General features: G+C 48.5%; 1 protein-coding gene across 1 annotated transcript; it reads left to right on the forward strand.

Annotated features, from left to right (window-relative positions):
- The first annotated feature begins 804 nt into the window (after window positions 1-804).
- LOC123402207 (protein CUP-SHAPED COTYLEDON 3-like) lies at window positions 805-3,521 on the forward strand. Its single transcript, XM_045096098.1, has 3 exons — window positions 805-1,556; window positions 2,448-2,734; window positions 2,848-3,521. The coding sequence occupies exons 1-3, from the start codon at window positions 1,379-1,381 to the stop codon at window positions 3,313-3,315; spliced, it is 933 nt and encodes a 310-aa protein (XP_044952033.1). The 5' UTR covers window positions 805-1,378; the 3' UTR covers window positions 3,316-3,521.
- The last annotated feature ends 5,820 nt before the right edge of the window (window positions 3,522-9,341 follow it).

The following is a 9,341-nucleotide window of genomic DNA, read 5'->3' on the forward strand; positions in this document are numbered from 1 at the left end:
GTACTATCTTAAGAGATTATAATGATAATATTTAGAGTAGCTGGATATGTGGATAGATACACGTACCTTGCTTTAAGTTAATCACCCGTACGTACTCTCCATAATTAATCACCACAGCTAGCTATATGCATGTATGCCCCATATACAGATATATGTACATGATTGCTTAATTAAGTAACATAGTAATTAAACCGACGCCCTGTAATCGTCTGTATACGGACACGTGCACTCCCTTGCAAGCAAAATTTAACAAGCCAGACACGTACGCGCACATACATAAAGGCCTTGGGAGAGAAAGAGAAATCTGAAGAAAGAGAGAGAGAGAGAGAGAGAGATTTAGACGGAGAGAGGGAGGGAGAGAGACGATGATGATGATGACGATGATGATGGAATGGATGAACAACGCTAACTATATGTGGAGTGTGTGACGGGCTAATAATTAGGCCTGGCTGTTGCTAAATGCGGCCGCGTCGACAGTGGCATATATGTTGCAGCTGGGTACGTACATCACTGTGGGGCTCCGGGCTAGCAAAGCGCGCGCGCGGGTCTTCCTTGCGAGCCTGGATCACCTCCTCCCCACCCTCCGTCATCTTCTCCCTCTACCACCACCACCACCACATCGCTCGGAGTTCGTGCTGCGCAAGCATCGTCGAGCCCGATCGATCGCGACACCGGCCGGTGCACGCGCGCCCTCGTCCCTCCTCCGTCTCCTCCGGCCCCGTTTATTAATCCCCCCGGCCCCTGCGCCTGGGAGTTAATGCGTAGAGTACTTACTCCATTGCTGGCTAGCTCTCGGTCCGTCCGGCCGCGCCACCGGCCGACGCGCACACGCAGGGAGGGGAGGGTGATCGAGACCGCCGGCCGGACCGGTCGAGCTACAGTGAGGGTAGACAAGCCTTTGTACGTAGTACCGTCGTATCATCACCCCCGGCCTTGTGTTGCTTGCTCTCCTACGCTTCTTCCTCCCAGCTACATACAATTATTCCCTCCGGTCCGGGGGCTCCGGTCCGGCAGCGCCAAGCTATATATATTTCCTTCCTGCCCACCAAGCTCCCAACCTCATTCATACATACTCTGGCATCACCACAAGTCTCGAGCTACAGCAACATAGATATATGCCCTGCCTAATCCCTGCTACCTACCCAGCTAGCTATATACCTAGCTTCTTCTTCTCCCCTCTCCTCTCTCGAGATCTTGTCAATCTCTTTCTCCTCCGTCTACCTAGCTAGCTACCTCAATTGTTGCCTGATAGGCAACGGCATCAATTAATCGAGATCTCTCATCCATATATACAAATTGTAGAGAGAGTCGAGCTGAGCTAGGAGGAGGTCTCGGAGAGAAGGTAGTGCACAGGTATAGAGAGAGAAGCATTTCCGCCATGGGGCTGAGGGACATCGAGATGACGCTGCCGCCGGGGTTCCGCTTCTACCCGAGCGACGAGGAGCTGGTGTGCCACTACCTGCACGGCAAGGTGGCCAACCAGCGCCTCCCTGGAGGAGCCGCCGGGACCATGGTGGAGGTCGATCTGCACGTCCACGAGCCATGGGAGCTGCCAGGTCTGTTTCTTACTACTATTAGTTACTACAGTTAGGTAGTTTTTTCTTCCATCAAAGGAGGCTAGCTCCAGGCCCCTATTTTCAATTAATAAAAGTAGAGTTTTTACATCTCTAGTCACCCTCGAGCAATCATATTAATTACTAGCTACTCGACCAATCTCGATCCAATTTGTTGTTAGTCCCTCTCCAGCAAGCTACATGTCTCTTCATTAATCTAACTTCATTCCATGTGGAATGATTAACTAAGCACGCTACCGTGTTTTATTGGCTCCAATTGGGGCTTGTCGTCGTTTTTGTTAATTAGTGCACTAGATTAGTAGTAGTACTACTCATCAACATGTCATACTGGTTGTATATATGTACATATGCATATATGTATTTCCTGCGAGCGCTGTGTTGCTTTTAGCACAAGTTTCCTCTTAGGATTTTGAGTGGGCTACCACTGCAAGCATGAACTTCCTATAATTAATCTGCCAAGTGTGCATTATACTGCATGTAAAATTCTTTGGATTAATTACGAATTGGCATGCATGCATATATGTGGCTTTTCATATCAGTGATTTTTTTTCACCTGATGGTGGCTTAGTTTTGACACCCCCTCCTCCCTCTCCTATATATACTCCAACAAAGAAACTTAATATTCCTCAGTTAATGATTTGAAACTTCCTACTAGTGATTTTTTTCCCCTGGCGTAAAGGACAACTGCATAGTACTTTCTTTTGCCCCTCAACCTATCTTTCTATGTGTAGTAATTGTACGACATGATATGATCCGATACGCACATACGTTTGCGTATACACTTGGTGAAAAAAACTCCTAATCAACATCCACTGAAGTTTCTCTTGCTAATTGTGCGTCTGGCCTGGTGCTGGTGGCCATGGTGGTATGCAGACGTGGCGAAGCTGAGCACAAACGAGTGGTACTTCTTCAGCTTCCGCGACCGCAAGTACGCGACGGGGCTGCGCACGAACCGCGCCACCAGGTCCGGCTACTGGAAGGCCACCGGCAAGGACCGCGTCATCCGCAGCCCGAGGTCGTCGTCGTCCCGCCCCGGCCGCGCCGCCATCGTCGGCATGCGCAAGACCCTCGTCTTCTACCGCGGCCGCGCCCCCAACGGCAGCAAGACCTGCTGGGTCATGCACGAGTTCCGCATCGAGAACCCTCACTCGCCACCCAAGGTATGTTTATTTGCCAATATATATATCTCATCTTGTTTGAGTATTTTTATAAATTGATGTGATTTGAGATGCTCATATGTGTGTGCTTTCCTTTGGATATTGTATCTGCGCAGGAGGACTGGGTGTTGTGCAGAGTTTTCCACAAGAAGAAAGCCGACACGGAGTACGCCATGGACGGCGAGCAGGAGATCGTCGGCGGCATGGCTCGCAGCGCCGCTGTCGTTAGCGGATCCAACTACGTCAGCTCCTCGTCCTGCCACGATCCGGATCAGTACCACCACTCGCCTGCGGCGGCCCTGTTCCCGCCCCTCGGCGCCGGCGGGCATCATTACCAGCTCACGTCCTGTGATAATCACCACCCCCTTGGCACCGCCGGCGTCTCCCTGAGCGACGTTGACGCCTTCGCCGGTATGCCGCAGCTGCTAAACTACGACAGCATCGTTGACTTCAGCCAGCAACTCCAGGGCGGTGGCGCAGCGGCGGGTTTGAGAGACGGCGCCGGGGATCAGTGTGGTGGGCCGCTGATGGACCTAGGGCTGGAGGTGCAGGAGGAGCACTACAACTACAACAGCTTGATGTAGATGTGAATATATGATGTGGATCGGTGGGTGCTAGCTGCATGCTGCTATTGCTCGGCCATAGACGCTAGTGTGTATCTGGCCATCGTTATTCGTTTGTGATCTTGTGCAGATTTCCTTGTTTATATATGCATGTAGTGTAGGGTACAAGCATATATAATACATACATATATACTATTGCATTTGGTTATATAAAGTTGATTAGGATATGTGCGAGAGCGCGGCTATTGTGGCATGTACATATGTACTGTATGGAGAATGATGACAAGTTGGGACATTTGGTGTTATTGTTCTTATACATGTAATGACTGATAATTATCTATACATGTTCATTTATATCTGCATGCATTTTGTGAACAAGTTGGGACTTATTTGATGTAGGATGGGCCATTCGTTTTGGTTTTTGAGTGGCTAGCTCAATGCCGCTCTCCTCTTGTGGATGTCGTTGTGGTTCTCTTTTTTATGCTAGGGTTCCGGTGAAGAATCTTCTTCGTCTTGGACTCGGCAGGGGTGACGCCCCGGTCCGTCTCCCCTCCATAGTTAAGCGGGAGTCTGTTTTGAGAGAACAAACTGGGTCAATCTTAAATCAGAGTCCTTGGCATGAGCATTACGGTATGTACTGTTGATTTACTAATTTATCAATTTCGAAGCAACCCATGAGTCCTAATTTTTACATCACTAAGTTTCAAGTTACAATTTGTGACATTTCTTACGCATTTAGCAGAAGATTCTCCAAATTAGCCCATTAATTTAAGCAAGTTTGCTCTTTTATTTTATATCGTCTCGGGTTTGCCCCTTCATGCTAGGTTAGGTCCACTGGTAGTATAAGAGCATGTACAACCACGTATGGCAAATACGGCCCTTCAAACGCCAGCTGCGTCCACGGACATTGATCGAGTGCATTGATCGAGTGCGTTTTATTTTTTGTCTTTCACATCCGCATCCCTCATATTCATACAAACCCATGTAATGTCACGTAAACAAGAGATCAACATCTTTCATCGAATCGGATTGCTTCACTGAATAAAAAGATCATACTTCATTCAAGTTTATCGGTAAATTCATAGTAGAAACTACTTGAGCATAATTAAAATATGAACAACACGGGGAAGGGCGGAGGAAATCACCATTTCCTTGCCGCCCCCTTCCCATTCCTGTCATCCACGCAGCTATGCCCATCCTCCGTGTAGACGTCGGCGTGCGGTGGAGCGTCGTCGTCATCGGAACCGGAGGTCGAGACGTCGTTGTCGTCATCTTCGTTCTCGGAGTTACATCATATGCCGCAAAGCATGCGTACTAGGTGGGCATGCTCCTTGGCGTGGCGGGCCGCTTTCGCCTTCGCCTTCGCCTCTTTCGCTGCCTCGCGCTCCGATAAGTGGATGGCCAGTCGGAGCGCATCAATATTCTTGCCACGGAGGCGGCGTGCATCCGACTCCGTCGTCGTCAGCGAGCGACGCAGGACACCCGTGAGAAGCGCGTCCTCGGGGTCGACCGGCCCGCTCAAGGTTGAACGTTGTGCGGCCAACGCCTCCCCCCAGTGGCGGGGGGCCAGGGCCCGGGGCGTGAGGATTAATTCCTTTGCTAACTGTAGGGTTTTTTACATTGTTGGTCAGTGTTAATCACTGTCGCAATGAAGGAGGCCCAGGGCCCGGTGCTAGCCTAGCTCTGCCCCTTCCTCCCCCCTCTCCCTCGCTCGTTGCCGCTTGCGATGGGTTGCACACGCCTCGGACTACGGCGTCCTCGTACGCCCCGTCCCCAACGCGGGTGCGAGGACCCAGCGGTGGCCTGGCACCGCTTCTGAAGAATAAGGTGGTGGAGGTGGGCGACGTACCTGACCTGGAACGGACCGGCCGGAGCATGAGTGACCGGAGATGCGCGGCTCATGGGAAGGGCCTGCAACATCACCGACGCTCCGTCGGCATGCGACAGGCCCGGAGAATGCAGATCCACCACCGTCGGCGCTCTGTCGGTGTGCGATGGGTCCGAAGGATGCAGACCCACTGCCGCTAGGTCCTCCTTGGTCCTGCAGCGACATGTGCAATGTGATGCAGAGGGCCACCTCCTCCACATCGACATTCGATCCGCCGGAGCTGCTTCCGTCGCCGGCCATCTGGTCGGAGGGTGGAAGATTGGAAGTGGAGTGGACGGAGAGTGACCTGCGAGATGTCTAGGGTTTCCGCATTGGGAGTATTTAGTGGGTCCGTGGAGGGCCGGACTGACATGGCGATGGGGTCGATGATGGGCCAGACCAATCAAGCGGGCATGCTGGGTGCGTCCGGACTCCCCCATATCCGTCTTATATTTAGCATGGATATGAGGGTGTCGGTCAGTCCGGATGTCTAAGGCCCGTTTAGGAAGTCTGCCTGGATCAATTTTTCGTGACCGGACGGCCTGTAGAGACGTATGAGACGGATATAAGTGATCCGGTTGTAGATGCTCTAGCATATGGTTTTCGGTTGCACACTCATGTGGGGCGGGCTCTCATGTGGTCGATGCGGCATCGAGCAAGCTAATTCAGCCAGGATAGGATATGAACCCAATTAGTCGGGCCAAGCCACACACAAGGAAGTCCCTTCTCTCCCGGAGTGTGATCTTCTGACCTGGTGGAAGTGCAAGAGGCGGTGGTGGTGACATCCTAGAGTAGGAGGGGTCAACATGCATGGGTCAATCCCGGGATTTCTTTGATGCTTCATTTGGGCGACTAGATACAACTAGGAAGAATGAAATGAAGAAATCATCTTACTGGTGTCCCTAATCTTCCTACGGTGATCACGTCGACCGCATACGCCCTACACTGCGTCAACAGAAGCTCCTCGCAAGATCTGCTTTCGATCTCGGCACGAGTCAACGGCATGTCAGAATGACAATGAGACCCATACGATAGAAGAACGCAAAGCTCGTTAAAGGGTGAAAGAATGCAACAAACTTGCTTAAACGTCCTATTTTTCATAAATTTCCGGTAAGTAAGGTAAAAAAGAAGTGTGACAAATGGAAACTTTATGGATAAAAAGTAGATCCCTATCTTTTAGAAATGCAACTTTAGGTTTGAAATTTGACAGGGTCAAATCTTGAAATGATTGGCGATCTGAGAGTGTGCTGTTACGCAATAAAGATTGATTTCAATTCACTTATACTGTCTCGCAGAAAAAGTTAGTGCATTTATTATAACGGTGCAGTACTGTCAATAACACCACTCTTTCCACATCATCTAATGAAGCATGACTTCTCAATTGGCATGGACGACTGGGTCAACATTATCAAGCATGACTTCCCTACATGCATGGACGACCTGGTCACCATACGCTCCAATACTGGCCTTCATGGATGCATGCATGCATCGGTATTGTCTACACTCTACCGATCCCATGCATCACCGCTCACTGCATGCGCGCCCGCGAGCTGTAACTAGAGTAGTGTGCACGTACGCTACGCGTACGTGAATGCGGCATAGTTTTCCACGTGAAACAGGCAGAAAATTTTAACTTGGCGTACGAGACTACTGTGTCGACACAGTACATCCGGCAGGTTATTAGTAGCCTGGTTAACGAGGCAAATTTGATAAAATTGATATGTGAATCAGTGAAAGAAAGTATTTCATAAATTAAACCATATTTTAAATAAAAATTACTTAACTGATCGATTTGTGTGGCATCCGACGGCCAGACGCCACACTACATTATGTGGCATCTAAGATAAAGACGCCACATCCCCGGACACACTGATGCTCGGTGGCAGGCTAGTATGGCGTCTATATATTAGACATCACATAAAATGATCAGCTTAGTGAAAAAAAAATTAAACACGGTTCAATTAATAAAATACTTTCGTCCATAGGTTAATCGTGTCCATTTTGCCGGTTAACGACACGGTGGGAGTACGTACGTACGCTCGTAGTGGCCGATAGCTAGCTACCAACGAGCCAGCCGCTGGTGGTGCTGCATGCATACGCAAGTGCTGCTTCCTCCAGCCACCCTGCCGCTGTGCCGTGCTGCCGCTGAACCTGCCTGCGCGCAGACCCACCACGAATGTAGTAGTAATCACTTTCACTGGATAGGGGGCCGGGGCACACCACAGCACGGCCGGCATTTGCCCCATCGACAGCACAGCCCGGCCCTCCCTTGGACCCTTTCTCGTCTCTGTCCGGCCGATCGTGTCCTGTTCCCCTCCCCTCTCTGCGCCGGCCATGCCGACGCCGGGGCCGGGCATACGTCGTCTTTGGACGGTGGTGCATGCCACTAGCGGCCAGCAAAGGCCCGCGTTGGATTGGATCACCGACCCGCGGATTCTTCCGGTAACTTTCAAGGAGAAAGGGAAAGGTTGATCATTGACCGGTGATTCAATGCGCGTGCACTGGCTGGAAGTGGACACTCCTCCTCAGAAGCCATCGCTGTGTGCAGTTGATATTCCAGCCAGTCCAACGTTCATGCCTCTCTTCGTGCAACTGTTTTTCTTATTTTTATACTGTCGAGAGCTCCTCGAATGTTATTTGTTCATGAAATCTTACAAGCGCCTACAACATTTGATCGTGTTTGGTGTCGCGAAATTTCAGAAGTTCTGGGTTTTGTTCATAGTGTTCTTTCAATGTGCTCTTCACCCGCGTGTCCTTTACCTTGTTTAGTTCCATGGGATCCGACGGCTAATATTGCTGCTACCTCTTGTGAAGTACACTTTTCATTTCTGTGTACAAGGTTTTTTTTTTCGTGTCAAATTTTGTTAACAAAACATGAATTATATGTCGTAAAAAATATATCATCGAAAAGTTTTTTTTAAAATGTGCATCCATTCACGTACCTTTTTGTGGCACTAACCACTTTTATTGATAAAATTAATGATCAAAGTTAGACGTAACAGTTTGAAGTGGCCTTGTATACACAAATGAAAGTAAGATATTGTCAATGACTATGGGGCTATTATGGACATGGGTTCCGATATTCATCACACGTATGGGCGCAGTTATTTCGTGCCACACGTCTAACAACTACTACTCATACCCATCCCACGCATATGGCACGAAGCAAAATATGCCCACATGTCCTGGTGCAGTAACTTTATTTATCAGAAGGATGGCAACCTTAGATACTCGGAGGATGCCAACTTTGTCATTCGGGGTGGCAATTGTAGTTGTAAAGCATGACAACTTCTTTATTTTGGTTAACTATAGTTTCCATGTCTAATTACAGGTAGTTGTCGTGTGTAATCAAACTATAGTTGTCATGTGTGGTTAATTACTTGTCACATGTGGTCAAACAATAGTTGTCATGTGCGATTAACTAGTTGTCACGTGTGGTCCAATCATAATTGCCATGTACGGTTAACCATAGTTGCAATGTGTGATTACCTAGTTGTCACATGCGCACAACCGTAGTTGCCATCTAGCACCGTACGAGCGTCGTGTGAGTGAAGAACAATTCACCCACATACGCACAGACTGGGTGAGGACTGTTTGGGCGGGAACTGATTCGCCCACATGGCGCAGCTGGCAACACCACGTTGTGGGTCGTGTAGGCGAGCGCTCTAACGCTCACACAACACGATGTGCCTACGTGGCATTGAAATTCTAACATATTCTTTCAAAATTCGTGCAAAATATAACAGATGGAGACTAATGCGTATGGACGAAGTACAGATATGTCATATGGGTGTTATCATTTGGGATGGACATTGCACATCCACAAATAAGGAAATAATTTATAGTGTCACTAAAAATGAAGGCCAATTAAGGAAATATATAAAATTTAGTTAATGCTATATTTGCTTTCCAATGGTTTGGTCACAACACAATATGCACCATGTGTACTTATTAATTTAATTTTTGACATTGACACTATATTCTAATAGATCATATTATTTACACAAATGATGTGACATTTTAAGAAATATGTATGAATATATCATTGATGGTTTTTCAAATACCTAAATATGTTGATTATAAGTTAATCATAATACACAGAAGAACTATATTTTTTATCATTAGAAATAGACACTAGTGGAGAAATAGCTAGCCACAACTCTTGTTCCTGACATGCCAT

Source organism: Hordeum vulgare, chromosome 6H (assembly GCF_904849725.1).
Source record: "Hordeum vulgare subsp. vulgare chromosome 6H, MorexV3_pseudomolecules_assembly, whole genome shotgun sequence".
NCBI classification, from domain to species: Eukaryota; Viridiplantae; Streptophyta; class Magnoliopsida; order Poales; family Poaceae; genus Hordeum; species Hordeum vulgare.

Coding starts and splice junctions, on each gene's coding strand:
- LOC123402207 (XM_045096098.1), top strand. CDS start 1,379: ATGGGGCTGAGGGACATCGAGATGACGCTGCCGCCGGGGTTCCGCTTC. Junction 1,557..2,447: donor CGAGCCATGGGAGCTGCCAG/GTCTGTTTCTTA, acceptor GGTGGTATGCAG/ACGTGGCGAAGCTGAGCACA. Junction 2,735..2,847: donor ACCCTCACTCGCCACCCAAG/GTATGTTTATTT, acceptor GTATCTGCGCAG/GAGGACTGGGTGTTGTGCAG.